Raw genomic sequence first — 24350 nt, 5'->3', positions numbered from 1 at the left:
ACGCGAATCCAACTTCAAATCCCGCGTTCACAAAAAATGTCGAGCACCGATACACTTCCGCACAGGGCACTTTTACGCGTCCTTCGTACGCTCGTAAATCCTTGCATCAGCTAAATATGTCCGGGTCCATCCGTTATGTATAGGCTTGCTTCTGTGTCGAGAAGGCAAGTTTCGCTGGAAAGCGTTGCAAATTCAAAGCCATTCACCTTTCACGTAAATCCAGTTCCACTTAAAGAGTCGTACTTACGTTATAATGTCGTGTCTCCACGGGTTGGGCTTAATTGTAAGAAGTTGTTGGAAAAGGCAAATGTCACGTTGTCATGCCGCTGTCTTTGCGTACTCCACGGCGCGGCAGTTGCAACTCTCAATATGGACGGACGGATCACAAAATTATCAGCCATTGTTCACAATTGATCCCGCCTGCACTTTCCGAATACCGTGTGGCCTGGGAAAGCGCGAAGAAGCAGTTCTTGCACAAGACGCGCCGAGTTTCCTCCCCTCGCTGTCATGTATGCAGTGTTCGTGAGAACATAGAGCATGCACGTGTGTGTGTCCCCGTTATGACACCCTGCGGCTAACCTTGAAAAGAACTTTGGGACTGCGTGCCGATGCACCACTGAAGCTTTGCTACGCCATTGGTCCACGGTCTCAACTGCCGCGGCAACACGGAGCACACGGGCCTTGGTGTCATTTCTCCGTGACTCCGGCCTGAACGAAACCCTGTGAACGTTTGCCTTAACTTTACTTGTGTTTATGTGCTGAGTGCGTGATCCTGCGTCGGTCAGTTTGTGTGCTTATTTGCGTTTGTAGTGTCTGTATGAGTTTTAGAGACGAAGCACCGTAAGGCCGAGGCTTGTGCGGCGTCCGGCGTCCATTCTCACGGCACAGCACCGTGTAAATCAAAACATCTGTGAACAAAAGGTTCACAAAAGGTTAACAAGAAAAAAAATAAAATGTTCACAAAAGGTTAGAGAGAGAGTGTGTGTGTGTGCTTCTGGAGAGCCGTGCTCCGCGTGCAAGAGGAGCATTGGATTAAATTGGATTGGATTGGACTGGATTTGATTGAATTGGATTTAGATTAGATTTCGATTGGATTGAAATGGATTGGATATGATTAGATTAGAATGAATTAAATTGAACTGTATTGGATTGGATTGGATTGGAAATCGTTTTAGCAGCAGTAAGCACTCTCACGGTTCATGTGAAGTAGCAAGTCAAGCTTGCTGCCAGGCTGACTTCTCCTCATCATTAAATGTATTCCTTCCCTCTTCCTCCTCTGCGTTCTCAGATAATTCCTTCGTACTCTCGTGTATATCCCCCGCCGTGATAAGAAGTAAGTGAATTTCCCTCAGCTGCCGTCAAACTGAGAAAAAAAAAAGAACAAGCCCTGAGGCCTATAAAATACATGCCTTGATCGTGCAAGCGAGGATGACCTATTTGGTATTCAATCTACACGGCTTAACATCCCCCCTCCATTCTCCGCCACTCGGTACGCAAAGAGCTCATCTGAACCAACGCTTCCCACGACTTCGCCGGTTTAAGCGGCGCTTCGCGCGACGCTCCCACGCAATTTCTTTGACGCGAAAATAAGGGTACCGCCTCCACTCCCAATTCGTAGCGGAACCTCCGGGGCGTGCTAATATCCCCGTTTTAAATCGGCGGCGCGTCAAAGGACCGCACCGCCGGAGCAAGCCTTTCGATATCGATTCGTGCAGGGGAACGGCCTACGGCAGGCACAGGGTAACCTGGTGTAAAGGGTTGAGCTTCTTTGTCGACGCTTCTTTTATCGATAGTTTAAACTGCACGCGCAGTTTCTACCGACGTCTCCCAGTGCTATAATAAACCTTTATATAATGGGGCAGAAGCGAAAGTCAAAATTGCGGCGCTTGCGCGCGTGCCGAGAGCACTGAACATCAGTGGACTATGCAGCGCGTTGTGGTAGGAGGCGGGAATGGCTTTGATGTTGCGGAGTGGTTCGACATTTTCCTTGGGCTTACTAAGGCTCGAAGAGCTAAATGTACGGACTTCAGTTTTTACCACGAAAGTGTTTTATTCCGGGATTCACGAAGGTTTCACTTACGTCATATCCGTCACGGATATGACCTTGGGGATTTCCCCTAAATCTGGTCGATTAACAGCTGTCCTTCACTTCGAGTTGTTGATCAATTCGCTTTCGCGATACTAACGACTAGCCTCCTGGCTAGCTCAGTTGGTAGAGCGACTGCTCCGGTTAAGCAGTGGTCCCGGGTTCGAATCCTGGACCAGGACGAATTTTTCTTCAACTGCGAAGTTTCTGAGAAAGCTGTATAGCTTTCCTTTGTAGCCGTATGGCTGCATTTAGGTGGATGTCAAACTTTCCTTAACAGAAACTTACTCCACCTTGGGGATTTCCCCTAAATCTGGTCGATTAACATCCGTCATGGAAGTGACGCCAGTACAACCAAGCAAGCGGCCTGTAAAGGGTGCACCCCTGCAAAGAGGGCCTTCTTGCGGGGAAGCAACCTTTAGTACTAAAGTGTCCGTTACACTTCGGGTTGTTCCTTTTCGGGTTTTATATCTTAACACGGAAGTGTTTTACGCCCGGATACAACAAGATTTCACTGACGTCATATCCGTCACGAAAATGACGCCAGTACACCTTTGCCGAAGCGATCGCCAGCAGGACATCGTTCGCCAAGCACACCCACAAGACAGCCGCCGGTCCACAGATCATGCCCACCTGCCGATTTCGCTGCACATTTCACTTTCGTGTTTTACCGATTGCTATGACAGAGGAATCAACCACAGTTTTTTTTGTGCTTTGTTTGTTTCCGGGAGTGAAAATTGCGGGAATTGGAATAGTTCCTCGCAATAGGGCCACGCAATATGGGCAGATTTGCTTGGGCGTTTATCGGGAGAAAAATGTGGGCAATGACGTCACCAGGCGTAGAGGCACTACATATCGCTCTGCACTAACGCGAGGCGTACAAGGAGAGGCCTTTATCTTATGCGGGGGATGGTGTAAAAGAGCCCCATTATCTTCTTTCACAAGACAAGACACACAAACCCTTTCCCAAACTCTGCACACAACACATTCCACTCCACCCATCGTTGTTTTTGGGTGACGACGCCATGGTCCCAGTCAAATGCGTTGTTAAATATTTCTCTGATGTTAAGTTCTTAAACCTCATTTCCTATCATGCATAAATAAAACTGGCACTATACACCATCCATCCCCATTGCCCTTAACTGATTTTACTGCTATCCTGGCTTACACATTTTACCAACGTTTTTCTGTTACCTACTTTTGTTTTGTGCTCTTTGTCCCAGCTGACCTTGCGCCAAAAAAAAAAAATCCAACCATCATCATCATAATCGATTATCTTCTTGAGAGAAGGGGGCAGTTCATTCCCTTTTACGATTTCAAAACAAGGCTTCGCCTTGTACCCGATCGTTTATTACCGTATCGCATCCTGCTTGAGATTTAGCTATAGTTGAAACTGGCTTTTCTATAGTTGAACCCCACTAAAAAGAGAACGGGAAACCCGGTCATTCAGTTCTATTACTGACTTATCAGGCGCGCGAAATTCGCCTGACGCCAGTGTGGGTGCCGAAAATGAGAAATTATGCATTAAAGACAGTGGCTGGGTACGGCCAAAGATAGCGCGCGCACGCCAACGAACGTTTCGGGGTTCGAAACTGCAAAGATGTAGAAATCGAACAACAACAAAAAAAGTCACCGTAGAATAGCCCAAGGATGGGAAAGTCGGGACGTCCGCAAACCACGGCCGCGACGCGAAATCCAGCAACCACGCGAGAGGCAGTTTCCAGGCAATTACTCCACCACAGAACTAATTATGCAGCTTCGAAACTGCTTCTGCCTCTGAGATTTCATTAGTGGGTTTCCGAAAGGGAAGTCAACTGCTGCGAGCTTATGAAATATTTTTTTTTTTGTAAAATAAGAACTGCGATGTCGGCCACGCAGAGAACTTCTTCCCGGCTTTTTCACAAAACGGGCATTTCTCTTTAGCTGTACACTCTTTCAAGGAATGCGAAAAAACTGGTAGCACTATAATTACCCGTCAACTGGTCCTTTCCCTCACCCTCACCCCAGACGCCACACAAGCATGGTTATATATATATATATATATATATATATATATATATATATATATATATATATATATATATATATATATATATATATATATATATATATATATATATATATATATTTATATATATATATATATATATATATATATATATATATATATATTTATATATATATATATTTACATATATATATTACCTCATTTACAAGGGAGGTGGCGATTGTGTTAGTACGCCGCCTGTTGAATTACTAGGTAAGGAAATCCGCTATCCGGATTCATAAAAAAAAACCAAGCTTCACTGTCCAGGATTGCCTTTCCTTGCCTCACGCCTCTGGCCACGTCTTATATCGCTGCGCTGCATCAGCATTGCTAACTTTTCGGGTCAATGCGCGTGTATAGATCTTGTGTTTTGTGTGTATTGTTGGATCCACCTCCTTTTTGTCATGATTCCTTCTCCTCTTCCTTCCTTGATTAAATTTTGCAAGCCGCGGAATAAACCATCCAGTTGCTAATCAGCGCCGTGTGTCGTCGTTTCTTGTCCCGTCTTTTTGCGCTGTTTTGAATTTAAGCTAGTATGTACCAACTAGCCCAAACCACCGTTCTACCGAAGTTTACATCTTTGTTGCTTCCCCCATCGCGAATATCGTCAGCAAAGCAAAGTAATTCAAGCTATTCGGCCAAAATGACTGCGGCCTGATACTGCCTTCCAGATGAATGACATCTTGCATCAATTAAAGCGCTTAGAATTGATATGCTTTGTAAGACCCAAAACAATTCCCTCCAAACGTTCCGCCAGTGCCTTTCACTGGAAGCGGCCAGAACATGACACTTCCGAGGCACAGGGGTCCGCCCTGGCAAACGACCTGACCTTCATCGGTGGATATGGGAACCCCACCACCGCTTCCTCCTTGTGTTTCTTCGGGAAACGGGAGTTAGCCTATACTTGTAACATAGTATTTATGCCATCGGGTATACTATCGCAATAAAAAAAGCTACAACGGCCGTACCTACAGCAGTAGGTACTGCAGTAATTATAACAGATAAACCAAGTGGCACTCTCCCACGGCGGGAAGGAACTGTCTATTCGTTTACTTGCTCTCCAACCCAAAGCAAAGACCGGAAACAAGCACGTACGTGTTTCTCTTAACTGTCTGCCTTTCTTCTCGTGCGGCTGATAAGACACCTTGGCAAACAGTCTTGCAGGGAAAACGTCCACACGCCCGGTGGCCTTTCCGGGCAACGAAAGAAACAGTATAGCTCACGCAGGCGAATAGACAAAGAGCGCGCGACCGGCCAGCCGGGCACCCGATAACGCCGTGCTCCCACAGCCCAATGAGATGGCCGCCGAATAGGGTATTCGCCGAACTGCGGTAATGAACGATCAATGCTCGCGACCGTATACCCGAGGGGCACGCACGGAGGCTTCGGCATGCAGATAGATAGTTGCGTTATGAGGAAGGGGAAGCCCGAGACAGCGACGAGTGCACGGACTAACGAAGGGACATGGGTGTCTAAGGGGAAGTGGTACACGGCCTAATTGGATTCACTTTGCGTAGCTTCCATGGCTGAGTAATCTTTGCGCATTGTTTGTTTGGTTTCCATTTTCAGACGCACGCTTTCGCTGTCCTTCGGCAAGCAGTATTTGGTGGAAAAGGGGAAAAAAGAAAGACACTCTAACAATATAAAAAAACTGTGGTTGATTCATCCTCTGTCATAGAAATCAGTAAAACACGAAAGTGAAATGTGCAGCGAAACCTGCAGCTGAGCATGATTTGCGGGTCGGCGGCTGTCTTGTGGGTGTGTTTGGCGAGCGACGTTCTGCTGGCGGGTCGCTTCGGCAAAGGTGTACTGGCGTCATTTTCGTGACTAATATAACGTTAGTGAAATCTTGGAGTATTGCGGCATAAAACACTTCTGTGTTATAATATAAAACCTGAAAATGAACAACCTCAAGTATAACGTACTCTTTGGTACTGAAGGTAGCTTCCCCGCGAGAAGATTCCGTCTGCAGGGGTGCACCCTTTACAGGCCACTTGCTTCGTTGTACTAGCGTCACTTCCGTGACGGATACCACGTCAGCGAAATCTTCGTGTATCCGGGAATAAAACACTTTCGCGTTAAAATCTAACTGTATCGGTGCATGTGAACGTGGGTGCGTACGTGTGTGTGTGTGTGTGCGTGCGTACCCGTATGCGCGTGTGTGCACGTGTTCATGTGAGCGCACGTGCGCGTGTGCGTGTACGTGTGTAAGTATGCCCACCCTCCCAAATGTTTAATATCCTGCGAGCGACGACCGATCGGCTTGTCAGCGCCTTATCACGCCATCCTGCGGTCACACAGGCGAGAGTACGCGCACGCGCACAAAACCATCTGTTGTGTGAGTGTCTTCTGCTACGCTGTTCTCGTCAGACCAACACACCCCCTGCTTTCGCAGGTAAGAACCTGCGAAAGCACTTTACCTAGCCACCAAAAGTAGCCACGCAGCGTAAACATTCCTGACGAACGTGCAGGGCAAGCGGAACGAGTGAAAAACCGAACGCACCTTGGAGATGTGCATGTGCTCCACACAAGCCCGGTTTCTTGTGAACAAAGTCATTGGAGATACCGTGGGAGGAGGTACATTGCTCTCAAGAAAACAGCTTAGCAGACGATGTTCACTCAGGAACGTGCTTTATGCGGGTGCGCGTACTCTTGTCCATTTCGCCACTGGACACCGCGATGAGGCTCTGACATGGCAATTTGTCATCGCTACCATGATGTTATTAAACATTTGCGAGGTTGTACATGTGTGCGCGTGGGTGTTTGGGTACATGCGTGGGTGCGTATCAGAGCGGGATATGGAGAGGCACAAACGCAGACGGATGGAGAGACAGACGTCAGATTGGTCAGTCGGACGTTATGTGAAATATCTGACGTTGAGACTAGCAGCCCCCTCTTGGGTCGTGGCTCAGTTATTTTTAATATTCAATTAGATTCATTTACCTAACAGCGTACTCCTATTAACTGTGCAATACCTGCAATGAGATCCACTGGCCGGAAAGCTTGGGCACCCTTGACTAACATTAAAGATTCCCCTGCACCGAACCGGGATATTTTTAAACTTGTACAGCCAAGCTCTGCACCGGTATCCCAATGACTGAATCGTGTTCGGCGCCCACGGACGTAATATGCTTTGCAGCAAAGTTAACTTTCTCGTGAATGCTCCGTACATCCCTCAATATAATGTATGTATCTCGAAAAAAAAAATATTATCAAATTGGCTTCTAGGGCGAGTCTGCCATTACGCCGAGTTTTATTTGCTTGCAATAACTAGTCAGATCACGGAGGAGTTACAAGCCATTCGTAATTTCTGTTTGCTGCGAATACATGGTCTTACTTCGGAAGTAGTATGGTTGCAGAAAACGGCTGTAAACCGTGTTTTGTAGGAACCATCACGAAACGAGTTATATGGCATTGGACTTCTCAAATGACAGAGCAGTGATAAATGTTGTTCTCAGCCGCTATCACGGACAACTATCAGTTCCAGAACTAATACAAATAATATGAAGCCGCCGCTACTAATGCATTCCAGCAGCATTACAAAGCCGCCATGAGAAACGGACTGCCTCACGGTTGACTGCTAGGATAAAGCTGTAGTTGACCCCAGCATCATTAACCTAATAAACCGAGAAATGTGCCAAAATCACGAGTTGCGAAGAATGCTGTTTTGTTTAGTGCGAACGTGTTTTCTGTCGCGCGCTCATTCGGCTTCGCTGTTACGCAATGTGGATTGGAGGCACTTTTGTTCGGTTTTTTTGTTGTTGTTGTTCAGTGGACGTAAAGCGGAAGGTTTGGCAGGGCACGATGGCGAACATCAACCTTTTTTTTTTTGTACGTGGGAACCAGTGTAAAGACGCTTATACAGGGGTAGGAGACAGGCATGGACCGCAATGGATGCGGATGGCACTGGACGACGCGGACGGCACTGTCTTTCCCCCTGTGTAGCGTATTGACACTGGTTCCCACTTCGAAAACTGTAAACCAACTGGCCCCGCTTTCCACCTTAGTGAACATCAATCGTTAAGCAGCACCGGTTTTGTGAACTAGGTTCTACTATAGATGCTGAAACAGCCCACAGGCTGCCCTTTTCTTCGCAAACTTAAAAAGATAACTACCGACAGCGAAATGGCACCGCTAACCATTCTTTTTACGCTCTAAGCAATCGCTCTTCACACATTGCACATGCATTTTGTAAGTGCGGCCCTTATCGCCAGATCCCCGGTCACCATGCTTCGTGTTCAGACAATACACCATATGCGATAAGAATAACACAGCGTCAAGGATTCCTCTAGAAAGCAACATCGAAGTCTGATCCCAAAAAATAATGTTCTTGTCACGTGCAAGCATAAATTCAGACTAATATAACTAGCACGAAGTTTCGACGACTAGTGTAGGTCTGCAACGCTGCAAAAGAGACCGTAGAATAGACAAAGAACGACTTGGTTTTCATCTTGCATTTTTTAACAGCTGAGCAGTTTCAACTTTTAGTTCCGCCGCATAGCGTTACCAGAGAAAAATGCCAAAAAAAGGAATCCCGAGCGTGCGCCCCGTGAGGAGCTCCTGGCGTTGGCTATCTCGACCTTCGAGAACACACTGCCCAGCGTTCGTGGTATGATCTCCCGCATGCTCTTTTACTTTCCAGTTCACGTGCGTTCGCGCCTGCAATGGGGACCACAGACACCGAGTTCGCGAAGCCGGTTGCCGCAGGTTCTAGCGCTTGCTAACGCGGTCCACTTTGTGAGAGATGTGAAAGTCTGCGGGCAAAACGATCCTGGCCTGCCAGTCAAGGAGAAATTTTAGCGGTAAGTTCGGAAATACGTGGGAGGTGCAACAGCCAGCTCTCCTAGGAAAGGAGAGGGGTCGCCAGCTCTACTGTATCTCCAGCCTTGCACCACATGTGCAAGCTGCGCCAATTTAACTTTTTTTGCCTCTGACCCAGTTCTAGACGCAAAACATACTCGCTGTCATCGAATTAATGAGTACTCACCCAGTTTTCTTCACAGCGCGGACATCCTTTCTTCGGACGCCGTCCCGCGCTTCCCCCGCACGCCACCCGTACGGGGACGCGCCGCAGCGTCCTTGGGCGAACGCCGCAGACCGCGCGTGTACCGCACGCGCTCCCGCACGGGAAAAACGCACGTGTGAACCCCGGAGCACAGCACGAAGCACCACGGACGACAGAGAGAACCTCTCAACGGGAACCGCGCGGAACACAGCACGCTCTCCAATTCAGAACCAAGCAGCCGCTGTTCACGCTTGCTTTCGGAACCTCGGAGTGGGAACACTTCGCCGCGGGACGACAGCGAAGATAAAGGCACCCCCAACGGCGGCTTTGTCGCGGGCTTTCCTCTCGCACACGTTCACATGTACAGCGGAGCTGTCAGCGGCGCACTCTGGAAATACTTCGCGCGTCGGTAGATCGCACACTGGAATATCAGCGCCGAGCGAGCGGCGGCGGTGGCTGGATGGTGCGGAGAGTTGGCCCGCCGGTGTCGGCGTTCCTCAGTGCGTGTCCGCTCTTTCCGTCTAGTCTGCAGTGGACGAAACGGGGGGTGGCCTCCGCGAAATTTTTTTTCAGGTGCTCGGATCTCCCGGCGAAGAAACCGGCTGGGCTGGCGGCACCAGCGAGAGAGACGCCGCACGCGGCGAGGAGGAAGAGCGCCGAAGAAAACAACTCTGCGTTCCTTTTCCTCTCGGATGCTGGGCCGGCGCGCGTCGCTGCCCTCGGCGCTGGAGGGCTGTCTTGGCACTGGATCCGCGCGGGCAGTGTGACTGCTTCTGGGGGCAGCGCACAGGCGGCAGCACCTGCCGGACGGTCGATGTTCTTCGGCGGGGAGCGCGAGCGCCAGCGGCGGAGGAGCGCTCCCGATCTCGTCCTGGATGATGGCCCGACTGGACTGGGAGGATGTGGATAAAGGAACCGAGCTCGGCGCGCGTCGACAACTCGTCTAAACCGGGAAAACAGTCACCCTACGACTTCGTACCCGTTTCACAGGGAGAGATACAGCATTTGAGGGACACTTTTCGTGTTTGGCGCTGATGTAAGATACCGGCCGATGAGTGCAACTGCTATTGCGACGCTGTAGGATGCGCCGGCCGGGCAGCTGTACGAGAAGCGTGAGAGGGAGATGTGGATGATGACAGTCGAGCTGTACATGTTAACAGACTCCACATGTTAACAGACGCCGGAGTAAGGACGGCGACTATAAATGAATATTTTGAAATCATCAACGGCACTTACGTTCGCGCTAAATGACTTGGCCAAAGGGGAACAATGTCATTACCTATGTTTGTATCGCATGTTATTGTTGCCTTCATGTTGCATTTCCCAACAGTATAGCGTGTCTGCACTTCCGGAAATGTACTTTGCTTTTTTTTCCTGTAACCATGGTGCATTGTACCCTTCCACACCTGTAATAGCCCGACAATGGGCTGACAGTATAAATAAATAAATAAATAAATAAATAAATAAATAAATAAATAAATAAATAAATAAATAAATAAATAAATAAATAAATAAAGTGCTGAATGGCAGACGTCGCCAGATCGATTTTTCTACCCGGAATGTTGGGTGGGTGGTACATTTGGCGAGTGTAATGGTGGTGGGGTAGGGTGTCGGTTAAGTAGGGGGTAGAGGAGGAAAAGTAGTGCCCGTCGGAGAAGCTGAGCCGCCGAGAACTGTAGGCAACGCCCGGAAACGAAGATTGCGTGCCGCAGCACGCGCTGCTTTGTTCCCAGAATTTGAGGCGTGTGCCGCTGCCTATGCGATTGCAACCATGGGTAGGTCAGTAGTGACTTGGAGGACCTTGAACCCCGCCAGATGCCCCTTTCCCTGGAGGTAGAGTGGAACCGGTGGTAATGTTTGAGTGATGTGTGTGAGTAGTGTGTGTGAGTAGTGGAAGGCACGATGAGGGCAATGGCCGTAGCATTGATTGTGGTTGGAAAGTTCATCATTTGTAGCTGAGTTGAAAATTGTGCCCTCGGTCTTTACAACTGCACATGTCAATCGAACCTACTGTTTGGTTTGGGTGATGTCGGTTTAGCGAGTGTCTGGTGCCGAGGAGTATTCCAGCTAGAGGTGACGTATTCTGCCTTTGTGTCGATCAAGGTTCACTAGGAATGGATGTGGCGTGGAGTGGGGATTACTTTGCCTTTGGTTCGTACCGTCGTCCGTACATTGGGCGAGAGTGTGTGGAGCGCTTTAATGGGGTCGGGTCTGAAGCAGCCTAATGTCCTAGACACAGTTCGGCCGGTAGCACTGAGTGACAGGCCTGCCAGCTTACTAGTGCGTTGCGTCTCGGCGAGCTCGGAGAGGGTGCTGCGGAGTCCCACAGAAAGCAATTTCTGTGCAGCAGCGGAAGCTGGCAGGTCCAGTAGGATCATGTACGCGAAACGGATAAGTGCTGCTAGATTAGACTGTCTTTGAGGTTCGAGTTGGACGCTAGGGGTGCTGTATCCTCTTGAAATAATCCTTCGAGAATTTTTTTTCACTTATATTTCCCACATTTTATCAGTTTTGAAGTCGCGTGAGCCTATCTCCAGCGCCCCGGATGACTGGTCCATTTTTTATAAGGTAAACTAAGCTTTTATTGATTTCGTTCTGCTTCACACGAGTAGATATTACTTCACCAGGGGCCTTTTTCGTCTGAGAAGGGCCGCTCCCTAATGGCGTAAGCCTGGTCAGCCTCGTAGTTAGGTCCGCTAATTGTCCAAAGCGTGCATTATGTCTTATGAGCGTGCATTATGCATTATGAATCATAAGCAAGAGAAGAATGACTACCTGCAGCCGTTGCTGGATGATGGCAGAGACAGCGTCCCCTCCAACTAGAGTCTGAACACTTCGGCGTGAGCCCTTCACATCCCCCTCCACGTTGTGTAAGCCACCGCGCGTCAGTACGGGGAGGGTTAAGTAGGAGTTCGCGGGGAAATTCCGAGTAGATGAGTATAATGTCGGGCTTGACGCTGATGATGGAATAACACTGAAACGCGGCCTAGTTGGTGACAATTCATGACTGTAAGTTGAGCGCACAAAAAACGAGGGCTGAACGAAGACTGAACGAGGTCTGAACCAGCGCCTTCGCTGGTCTTCGTGTCTTTCGTTCAGTCCTCGCTTTTTTTTTTTTTTTTTTGTGCGCCACAGTTACAGTCATGAAGATGGAAAAAAGAAAAGTTGTTCGCAGTCTCTGCAATACCCGCCCTACATCCAGGCACTTTAAGAATATGTGTAGCCCAACACGTGTTATACCTATTTGTCTATCCAAAAACAAGTGGACCCGTATTTGCAGTGGAACTGTTGGAACTGTTTTCTAGAGTGTAAACATAAAATCTGGCATACATACACAATGACTACAACACGTAACTAAGGTCTTACCCCTTCAATCTGCAAGTCGCGCCGCCGTAGCCTACTCACAACAATAACGGAAATACGCGGCCAATTAGCGGTCCCAGAAAAAAAAAATCCCAGGCCATCTCCACTAACGTGAAACCTAGGGAGAGGCAAAACATGCAGTGTGTGAGTGTATTCTTGGCGCCTTCGCGTTTCTCCAACGGAGATGAAACCGTTGGGGTAGAGGCATCCAGATTTGCTGTAAATGTTTGTGGTCTTTGAAGCACGAAGCTCGCTAGCGCGAGGCGTAAACGAGTGTCTCGGTGTTTTTTAGTGCGCGTTACGTTGTAGCGAGTGTCCCGGTGTTTTTTAGTGCGCGTTACGTTGTAGCGCGAGGCGTAAACGACGTTCCCGGTGTTTTAGTACCGTGAATACATGAGACGACGATTACGACGATGACAGGAGACGCCAACAGCCCGGCCGCTAAGAAGCTTCGCGCCTTTAATTCTCTCAGCTCTGTCCACCACAGAACAAGTCGCCACTCCGATTACTTTGGAAAAAAACTGTTATTCTTGAGACCGAAATTGAACCGGCTTATCCGTCTACCGCGCGTATCCGCGACTGGTAGGATCGAAGCCGGCATTACCAGGTAATACTGCCACGCTTTCTGCAAGACCAGCCTGGGGCTGTGGGACCGCGTATTCCCAAAATTGCGTCACCAATGCGGAACAATATGATATAATAAAGTGTAAGCAGCCCGTGAGCGTCCTTGACAATCGCTATTGCGTTGCCTACGGAAAACCTCATCATAACAAACTCGCTTTGTTCGAAATTTCGCTCCTTCGAATTTTTGTTATGTTCTCCAGTGCAGTGCATTAGGAGGAAATAATCCCAGTTTTTTAATGATGTTTCGCTTATAACGAAACCACTTCCCTATCCCTAGGTCATAGTTACAATAAGGGCCTACAGTACACGTAGGAAGGGCTGTTAGTCTAAAACTAATTGTACTGTCTAGTAGGTAAGAGGAAGAACTAGAAATGTAAGCTTCCGTGAAATTTTGAGTGGCGTAAAACATTTGCGTGTTTTTTCCCCGGAAAATGCGAAAAATTGAAAAGACGATTACGCAGAAATCTATAAAAACTCTGTACATACTTTTTAAGTCGAAACCCTCAGATGTCTCATGAATCAAACGCGAAAAGTGACCGTTGTTGCTGGCGACTATACAAATGAAACAAAATTACGGCCGCTGTGAAGGGAAAATAAGTAAATGAAATATGCATAGAAACTCATTCGGCTCGAATGGCATTTTAACCCGGGTTGCCATAGCTGCAGCCAAGTGTGTTAACAACAGCGCTAACGCGGTATCGTGCCAGGATTTAAAGGGACACTGAAGTGATTTGTAAACAATGCGGGATTACGAGCACAAATTGTAGTCCGGAGTCCCTAGGCCCTGTTTCGACCACTCTGAGCGCGTTTACGCGAATTTATTTAGTAGAAAAATCAATTCGAAAATGCTGTCCTCCTCTCTGCACCCTCGCCCATTTTCTGTGGCGTTTTCGTGTGACGTCAGCAGGAGAGGAGCTGGCAATTGGTTGCGCTACTTCACGGCTCGCCGACCTTTCGCGACCGAGTCAGTCGGCCCAACGTTTAGTCCGCCGGCCGCCGACGGGTCATGGCAATTAGCTCGATCAGTTAAAACTAAGCCACAACACGTTTGTGAATGGAAGAATGTGCCTTTGTTTACTTCGTTAGTTTGTACTCAGTATCTAGCTCCAAGTCAAGGTCGCTTCACACAAGCGCTGCACAAGCGCACATGCGACGCTTCGCTGACTGGTACGCCAGTAGGAAAATATAAGGCCTCTTCAAGGGGTAGAAGAGTCAGCGAAGTCAATATAGGTACTAAGGAAATAAAATCAACTGATATTTTTACCGTACAGCGTAAACTAGGGTGCGGGAAGCACTTTTTTGCACTGGGCGAGCAAGCACAGCGGTCAGCAGCACGACTACGCATCTGCGAACGCTTTCCGGTCTACGAAATGCAATTTCTAGACGTGAGCTATTGTGGAAACTCGGGGGACGCTTACTGCACGAGCGCAATACAACAAATAGTCACCTAAGCTGCTTGAAATACTAAAACTAAATAAAAGTGTAAACTGGTTATACATTATATACCTTATATTTTCCATCGCCGCCAGGGGCCCCCTGTGGCTTAGTCATCTGGGGCGCTAGGTGTGTCATCGCAAGTGTTTTGCCAGTCACAAGTTCGAATCGCCGCGGTTACATGCTTTTTTTTTATGAGTTAACTTTTTCGTTTTTCGCCGATGTTTTCTATACTGAGTTCACCTTTTTTTTTGGCCGCAACGTTCATTGCTCCACGAACTAGTCCACAGAACTCGCACAGGCTGGCACTGGCGCGCTAGCGAGTTCTCGTTGGCGTGCTGTTGCCGTAAGCACCGACTGCTTGCGGGCAGTGGGCACAGGCCAGAATCAACAGACCCTTGGCCTGGTGCGAACACGCTTTTTTACGATACAGGCATGAGCGAGGCAAGCTCCAAATATGGGGGAAAAGCGCATGCATTTGAGCGTCTGCGGGGACGCGGAGGGCGTTCATGCACTGCGTAGGCCTCAGATAGTGAATGCTACGATTCCAAGCCGTCCTGGGAGGCTTATCTTGTGCATTTTACAGCCGACAACATGGCAGAAGCGCGGTACTACGATTACTGGGATATTGAGAATGCCCATCCAACGACGCCATCGGATGTCAAACATGTTGTTTTACAGAACCAAAACCGAAACCGAAACTTGTTTGATTGCTAACCTTGGGCATCGTCCAATCACGGTGCCCCCTCCTCCCAACGTCACAGCTTAGTTGGTGCGGCCGCCGCAAACCGCGCATGGTAGTTTTTCTTCTTTCGCGCTTTGTAAAATAATTACCGATTTGTCAACCGGATAAACGATGAAAAGTTTACTAATTTGAGCCAGTCTACGCAGTGCAAACAAAAACGGGAGCTTGACAAATTCACTTCAGTGTCCCTTTAACAAGAATTATCCGGATGCTTGCCACATGGCCGGGGAATGTGACGGCACTGCAAGCACGGTTCAGCAGTGAAGAAGCGTTCAATATTTGCTGGATTTCGCCTTCAAATCACAGAAGAGGCTTAAGTGCCCCATGAATTTTTCCGTTAACACTGAAAAGAACATAATTGTCACATGCTGCGTCCTGAATGTTACATCCTGCGTCCTCTCAAAATATGCGCACGATTTAAAGTCAAGGCTTTTATTTCGGAAAGCGTTCCCCTCACTGCAGATTAGTCGCAGCACGACGAATTTTCCCGGAGAACTCCTTTTTTTTTCAATGTTGTCCTGGTTGAAAAACAAAAAAGGACTGTTTGTTTTTACAAAAATGATTTTTTTTTATTATTTCAACCACTCACAGCTTTAGGAAGAACCAGAGATCTGTCCACGTGATGGTGGACGACGCCTCCGCTAGCGATATGGTGTTACAGTTTAAAGAGAGGAGTCTGAGCGCTGGCAGTTGGCCTTGGTGAAAAAGATGCGACAAGACCATAGCAAAAAAAAAAAACAGCTGGGAAAACTATTACGATGTACTGAGTCATTCAAAAGAAGAAGTGAACTCCGCTGGTCAGAACAGGGGACATCAGTGCAATGCAAGTGGGATAAAGCTGCGCGTTCATGAAGGAGGCGGTCCACAACGCCCGAATGAAAGGAATTATACTGCGAAAAATACGGCATTTGCGTTGCTTTCAGATAACCATTCTAGTTCTTCCCGTGCACAGAAACTGCTGGCGTTAAAAATTTGTCGTTCATGGCACGTGTGAATAGTAAGACCGGTGTGCCAGTTACTAACAAGAAGCTTGTGCTTGCGCCGTACGGAGCAAGTTCTAAAGCACGGTAATCATAATCATATTTAACGTTATAAAAGGCCCGAACTTGACTTGTTTTATGTTTTTTTTTTCTGCTATCGAGAAGCCCCTTCACTTTAGCATCTGACGCTAAGTGTAACCGGAAATCGAAAAACAAGAATTATCGCACGTCAAACGTTACACAAAGTATTTTCACGTGACATATTGATGGGCAGTACTCTACAGCGCCATGACCAAGGACCAGTGACGACGGCGACGAAGAGGAGTCTGGCGTATATTGCGCTGGCTTTCTTATTGACGCCATGCAAATAATGTGAATTGATTGTTCACCTTCCTTATGGTTCACGTTCATGGTTCATCTCCTCTGCCACCACGTAAAAATATAATGAACTCGGCACATGAAAAACAGCAGTAACCAAGGTATTCTTCCGATGTATACATAAAATATGACAACACTAAATTTTCGTAATAACCGACATTGAATGCGCCGAGCCCAACCGCTGTGTACAAAGCTTTTTTTTTTCTTTCTTAAGTTCGGGGGAGTTACGGAAGTGTTAGGTACGCTCTCCAAAACACAAAACATGCCTTTGCCGACGCTTGCATCCACTCACAGGCGCACATGTTCGGTAAAAACTCTTAGTGTGAGAAGACATGAAATGGCGAAATAAACAAGCATATCAATTCTTGTTTTATGCTCTTGACCTTCTTACAGCGGTTGCTGGGCTGTCCCGCAGCGCACTTCCCCTCGCTACGAAGCAAACTTGTATATCGACTCACGCTGCTGGCTGGTTAGTTCATAATGCTAGGAAAAATATTTAGTGCGGAAAGCTCTCGACGGACAAAAACATGACAAGAACAAGTGACTCCCTTCGTGGGCAAGTACAATACAGAAATAACAGCCACTGCTTTTTGAGGTAGTCATTAATTAAACTTTTCCGCGTCAACTAACCGAACATCGTTTCTGGTTGCGCAAGTTAGCTGCACCGCACGGCCCACTGCGCGGCGGGTAAGCCGACCTACCAACGTCAGAAAATGAGAAAAAGAGTGTAAGGAAAGTCGACAATGAGTTCGCCTAAGTATAGAGAGAGCATACCTGAGCCCACCAAAGAGAAAGAGAAGGTAATACTAAATCAAAGTACATATAAAGCAAGTTGGCGGGCTGAGGACATTTTCAGGAAAAGAAAAGCGTAGCATGAGCACCAGCAATTTACTCGCACTTCGGAAAACCATTAAGGTGACCACAGACCCTCGTGAAACACAAAAGAATAAAACCAACTACCGTAACGTGCACAAGTCTTTGCGGAACATAAACTTGGATGATAAGAAGATTCCGAGACATCTACCTTTTCGCCGCTTATAATATAGGAAAGGCTTATTCAAGCAAACAGTCCTTCAACATTTAATTTCAGGGTCGTACATCTTAATAAAAAAAAAGAAATTCGTAGTTCCTGGGGACATTCCCAGCAAGTATGTATTAGTGATAAAGCTTGGACCTTTTCCCAAGACCTTAAAGGGCGAAGCCCATTAGAGGCTGGGGCTGTTGGCGTCTCCTGTCGTCGTCGTCGTCATCGACGTAATAGTCGTAATCGTCTCATGAGGTCACGGCACTAAAACACCTGGAACCTCTTTTACGCCTCGCGCTAGAACATAACGTATACTAAAAAAAAAACACCGGCACACTCGTTTACGTCTCGCGTTAGGGAGCTTCGTGCTTCAAAGACACGAGACTTTTACAGCAAAGCTGTATACCTCTACCCCCCAAACGGTTTCATCTCCGTTGGCAAAAACGCCAAGGCGCCAAGAATACACTTAAATACTGCATGCTTCACCCCTCACCAGGTTTCACGTTAGTGGAGATAGCCCGGGATTTCTTTATGCAATTGTCGTCTATCAGCGAAGCAAAGCTTATACATGCGACGGGATATATCAGCTAAGAAAACCTACCACCGTTTTAGTATGCCCCAGCACAGCAGCTACCATGTCTGGATTGTATTGACTCAGTTAAAAATTTTGAATAAGATGCGACCGAACATGTTAAAAGAGACAGTCGCAACAGGTCTCTGTCTAAGACGTGGCAAGTCGTTAGGAAACGTTTTTCATCCCTATATTCCACCACGTTCTTATACAACGCCGGTGACCAGTGCTTTCCTTACGACCCTCCCGCTTCCATTCTTTGATTTTTTACTCCTTCAGCGCAGAAAACGTTCAGTTCTTTTTGCACAAGAACGTGCTATTTGTTGTTGCGTTTTATCACCACTTAAGTGTACTATTAAGTACCGATTATGTGGGCACGGGCGTGTACATGTACAGTAGACTCCCTTTAATACAATGTCCGATGAAATACAGACCCAAAAAATCCTTCGAATCAATTGAACTTTTAGTTAAGAAAAGAGCACAAGAACATAATCCTTATTCGTCCACGACACGCCTCCTTCCTGATTTTGTTCAGAATAACCACTTCAGTCGCCAAGTCGAGAGTACGACACAGGTTGCATGATCGTTGACACTTTTCCTCAAACTCAAATCCTGACGCGACTACCACAAAACTGCTCATATGGCTCTGTACCCAGCCAAGAAGGGTGAGGGCCTCACAGAAAGCCTTCAGAGGCGCAAGCCTCGACTAAGCACATTGCATCAGTAGAGTGTACTGCTGCTTTAAATCTGTTGTACTGCATCAGTATAATACAGTGGTGATATCTCGCTTGAAAATTTGGAATTTTATTAAGGAATGACGATCACCTCATTGTTTTTTTATTAAGAAATACTTCCAATCAACCGATATAGGTGGGTGTGAACTTAAAAATATCAACTAATTTCTTCGATTGGATTGCACGTAAAATTGACGGGACCAGTACATCACTTCTACTTAACCGAAAATTCCAGTTAAGTGTGACATCCAACTACCGAGAGTCCACTCCAAGGGTTGTTCTTATCTCCGAACTGTTTTTACTTTAGACTAATTTCCCGTTTGTACATTCAGTTTCTTTAGGAGCCAGTCAGTGGCTTTCTTACGTCATTAAAGTATGAAAGCACTGGCAGTGCCAACCACAAGAAATGTGTGCGCGTACTCTGAATTTTGGCATAGAATTACCGCATATTTGCGCGTATAACCAGGACCGAAAACGCGAAAATTTCAGTGGCAAAGTACGGGTGCAAATAATACGCGGGTTTGTTTTTTAGTGCAGCTTAACGGCAATTCGTGTTGTGCCGTGAACCTCCTACACAGTAACACTGACGAATCCTTCCATGGCAGTGATTGCGGAAAACATACAAGGACAAGGAAGAAAAAACAAGGACGAGCGCACTCTTAAGAACTGCATATTATTAGTGAATTGTGACTCGCCTTGCAGTCAGTGTATTCGACTTTCTAAATATACGCTTTTTCTCTCCACATAGTATGTGATGTGTTGCTTGAGCAGTAGCTTTGGTGCAGCCTTTACTGTATCATACGTGCCGGCAATACGCGAGGATTTTTTTTCCCGGCGGGCTGAAAGTGAGTTGCGGATTATATGCAGGGGCCGGCTATACGCGCGAAAATACGGTATATACGCACAAAAATACGGTATACATGCGTATAGTAGCAGTACCGGGGAGCTATACTGGACAACAATTTATATTAGGGGTACGCGACTCATCGATCAACCGGCAGAATAATCGATTATTTGATATTGCATTATCCACTGCCAAAATTTTTAACCAATTAATCGGTTCCGCTCACATTAGCCCAATAAGAAAATATTAAGCCTTCAAATCCTGCGTGAGCTTATCCGAGGGCATTCGAGCGTTTGGCCTTGCATAGCAACAACCTGCTCATATAAAGGTTAGAACTGCAAGCCTGGAGTGACAACGAACAAAGACACCGTGCTTGGTCCACCTAGAAATAGAGCCAGTTTGAAAAAAACTGTGGTTGATTCCTCTGTCATAAGAATCACCAAAACACGAAAGTGAAATTTGCAGCGAAATCAGCACCTGAGCATAATTTGCGGGTCGACGGATGTCTTGTGGGTGTGCTTAGCGAGCGACGTCGTGCTGGCGGGTCGCTTCGGCAAAAGTGTACTGGCGTCATTTCCGTGACGGATATGACGTGAATAAAATCTTGGGATACGTATCGCGGCATAAAACACTATCATGTTAACACTTTTGTGTTAAAAAAGGTTGTTCAGAACGACCAACCCTAATTATAACGTACTTTTTAGCACTAAAGGTTGCTTCTCAGCAAGAAGTCCTATGTGCAGGGGTGCACCCTTTACAGGGCGCTTGCTTCGTCGTACTGACGTCACTTCTGTGATGAATATGACGTCAGCGAAATCTTTGTGTATCCGGAATAAAATACTTTTGTGCTAAAAAAATGGTTATAAGCATTCCAGCCGCATCTGCGCAGCGCGAGGTGCGTGAAGACCAGCTAAAATGAATAAACAATCAGAAATAGCTGACACTGGCCTGAAATGGGACGAAACTTTTTTGGCTGAGCAACGGGAGCAGCTGTTCGTAAAGGTTTAACCCGATTTCAACTTCATCATGTTGATGACGTGATAACAAAACGAAAAAAAAATCCCGGGCTGTCTCCACTAACGTTAAACCTTGAGAGGGGCAAAGCATGCAGTGTTTCAGTGTATTCTTGGCGCCTTGGTGTTTCTGCAAACGGAGATGAAACCGTTGGGAGGTAGACGTATGCAGGTTTGCTGTAAAAGTCTTGCGTCTTTGAAGCACGAAGCGTTCCAACACGAGGCGTAAACGAGGGTCGTGGTGTTTTTTTGGTACACGCTAGCGCGAGGCGTAAATGGGTGTCCCTATGTATTAGCATTGTGACTACATGAGACGACTATTAAGACGACGACGACATGAGACGCCGACAGCCCAAGCCCCTAAGGGGCTTCGCCCCTAAAATGACGTTAAACTAAATGCGATGTCCTTCCTTTTTATTCACTAAAGACCAGACCGCCCGATTAATTATTGTCCGCTGATAAATAGGGTTTAAATGTTTGTGCAACGCGCAGTCCTGCTTTACATAACAAAAAATCTACTTGTGAGCTCGACGTATATGAAACGCTGTGGGCTCTCTAGAAAACACGAATTTGCCACGAGCAACAAACCGGGAACAGTCCCGCGCACATCGCGGTGTACCGAGCAAAACCATTTACGGCATCGTCGGGTGCTTAAATTAATGAATAAGAATAACGTGGCTGAAGTTAAAGCAAGGCATCAGCAGGATACAACAAAATTTATCCGAACAAAGCCCAAAGACGGCAGGAGCGAATGGTCAAAGAGCAACGACGACGGCACAACGAGATCTACGAGCAACACAAGAATGAATGAAATATATCAAACTTCTCCACAGATCATAAAATTATACTGTTCTTCATCAAGGATGAGCTACCAGAAAACACAGAATCCAGCAGACGAAATCTGCAAGGAGGTGTGTGGTTAAAATAATGGACGATGTGAGTGAAGTTCGCAAGTGCTGGGAGCTTGTAGCAATAAACGTAAAAGACACATTGAGGCGTAATCGCCGGTATCGCCGCGAAACGGGAAAAATCTACGCATCATATTCAGATGCCACACGTTCAACGCGGAAAAATGCACACCGCAATTACGTAGCGCCAGCAACCACTCGAAAGAAAAGTCAACGATTGCCATTTCGAGCAACGCTATCATCTCAGCTAAAGTGTACAAGAACACTGCCGCATGCACAGTCGCAAGTAATTATGCAAGTCCTCTCCTTCATTCTAAGCAGTGAAAATAACCGAGAGTTATCTTCCCCATCCAGCGCAATCTTCCTTAACGACGCACTCGCTAGATAAATCACTTACCTTCCTTGGGCGTCGGGAGACCCTTGCTTGCCCTACATCACGTAGCAAAACTCTGCGCTCACTTCCCTCTAAGTTGTAGCTTTTATGACCTCTCAGCATCGAGTAAAAAAAAGAAATCACTCATGAGCGTCCATCTCGCGATGTTGAGAGCAAGCACCTTAACCACTGCGCACTGAGCCTGGTACCGCTAGCTTTCCTGCCGCTCCGGCACTGGGAACGTTATCCGGGCGCACACGCTCCTCTCATTTCATCGTCCTTCAGCAGCGGCGAGCGGGCCAATTTTGCTCAACCAAGACACGTCGCAGCGGGCTTCCGCGATGACCGCCGAAAGCAGGGCGGGACGACGACGATGACGGCGACGCAGGTCGCCTCCCCCCGACTCGCATAGCAATGCGGAACGCACAGACAGACGCGCGGCAGCGTTGAACCGCATAGCGATGTTTTCCCTCGCCGAGACGTCATAACGCATTCTCAGCGGTCGCATAACCGGACCTTTCTAACGGTTCCTTCACGCTCCGGGGAGCAGCACTTGACGGGCGCCGCATCTCCCCGGAGTACCGCAGGGACAGCTACTGGGTCCGCTGCTGTTCAGACCGTACGTGTCGGCGCGCCCATTTTTCCGCCGACGTGTTAACCCGTCGTCGCTGGCTGGGGGCAAGAAATGTGAGTCGAATATGTTAAGGAAAAGGGGAGCGAACCGGCGTGCAAGGCCACGTGTTCTTTTTCTTCCTTCCTTCGGCAAGCGGCACATACCTTGCAGCTTCTATACATAACCATGCGAACTCGGCCGGTGTGAACTCGCAGCTATCGCGCCGCGTTGTGATGCGCGTAGCAGTAGGGGAGCGGCGAACTCGCTGCGACGTTCGCGCAGCAACCGAGCGCCCTGCTGCTTGCCTCGGCTTGGCTTGTGAAGTGATGGTAACGCGGGTAGTAACGCGGGAAGATTGAAACGGGAAACCAAAGGAAAGAAACTTAATCAGTTATGCCACGCCCGCTTCGTGGAAGAGACAGGCCGCAGCTCGGAAGCGTCGACAAGGTACATTATGAAGAGCTAAAGTAAATGTACTTGCGAGCGGGGCACCCGCAAGCGAAAATTGAAATTGACTTAGGCCTCCGGATGTTTTTTTCCTGACGCGCCACGCCTTCTTCCTCATCGGCCGGCAGACATGAAAGTATACGTTTAAATAGATGCTTTAGGAGCGGAAGGGCGCGACCGGCATTCACCTTCTCAGAACACCGAAAAGATGAAGGCCCGGAGACATGCCACCGTAAATGAAGCGAACATCGGCGCCCGTCATAACTCCGCTCCTTTCTCCGGCAGACCTCCGTTCTTTCTCTCTCCCATCATGCTCTCCGCATAACGGAGACGGGACACCATTTTCCTACTCCGTGTTGAACTACAAAGCAAGAACCCTACGTTTCTGTGCTTAGACACACGGGCCCTCGGACTACGAGCAGGTAACCTCCTTCCGCAAACAGACTCTGATTCTTGGTTTTTGACCTGGTAACGAAAGCACGAACCCTCTTCTCCCATGGTTTATCTTCCCTTCTCTCTACCGACGTATATCCCCCTCTTTCGCCATTGGCGCGTCAATTTTTTTTTACAACACCTCCCGACATCTCGTTTACCAAGTCCTGGCGCTGAGTATACGGCAATATTCTCATCGTTGACGAGAAGGCGCGCCTTCTGCGATGATCGTCGTCCGTCGCTGACGACGCCAGGAAATAGCGGTCGGAATTGTTTGCCCGTGAACGGCAGACTGTAACAAGAACAGAAAAGGCAACGCCTGTCAGGCTAGACGTGAGCGCTCCCACAAGTGCTGCATCCCGATGACGCCTTGCTCCAATCTCGGCGAACACAGCGCTCCCACAAGTACGGCGATTTAGCCTCTCCGCCCCTTCACCTTGGAAGAAGCGCTCGGAGCGGGAGCATTGTTGCACCGTGGCTTTCGGCAGAGCCCGTGACCTGACACTAATGGAGGAAGTGATGGGTTTATTCAATGCCGCTCGGCAGCGCCGCAGGAGAGAGGGTTCACGTGAAATGGACAACCGCGGAATGACCGCAAGGGCTGCACGGGACTAATAAATCTCAGATAAAAATGAACTGCGGGGCTCTTAGCTACCCTCGGAAGAAAGGTATCTTTCGGGCGGACTAGACGTGTTCGGACGTGTACGGAGTAGACGTGTCTGCGGAGTA

At 47.8% G+C, this 24350-nt stretch overlaps 1 protein-coding gene across 2 annotated transcripts in view; it reads right to left on the bottom strand.

Moving 5' to 3' along the window:
- LOC144163203 (uncharacterized) overlaps positions 1-22976 on the bottom strand; it is a 251910-nt gene extending 228934 nt beyond the window's left edge. Inside the window, exon 1 of one of the 2 annotated variants that reach the window (XM_077694039.1) lies at positions 22154-22976. In XM_077694039.1, the coding sequence (XP_077550165.1) occupies positions 22154-22252 (99 nt within the window). In that variant the 5' untranslated portion in view covers positions 22253-22976. Of the gene's footprint in view, positions 1-9120; positions 9904-22153 lie in introns of those variants that run through there. The other variant, XM_077694040.1, reaches the window with a different exon arrangement.
- Between the last annotated feature and the right edge of the window lie 1374 nt (positions 22977-24350).

The sequence above is a fragment of the Haemaphysalis longicornis genome, unplaced genomic scaffold (assembly GCF_048455015.1).
Source record: "Haemaphysalis longicornis isolate Haplotype H1 unplaced genomic scaffold, Haemaphysalis longicornis Haplotype H1 scaffold_12, whole genome shotgun sequence".
Lineage (NCBI taxonomy): Eukaryota > Metazoa > Arthropoda > Arachnida > Ixodida > Ixodidae > Haemaphysalis > Haemaphysalis longicornis.
The sequence above is the reverse complement of the archived record's forward strand: the minus strand, read 5'-3'. Positions and strand labels throughout refer to the sequence as shown.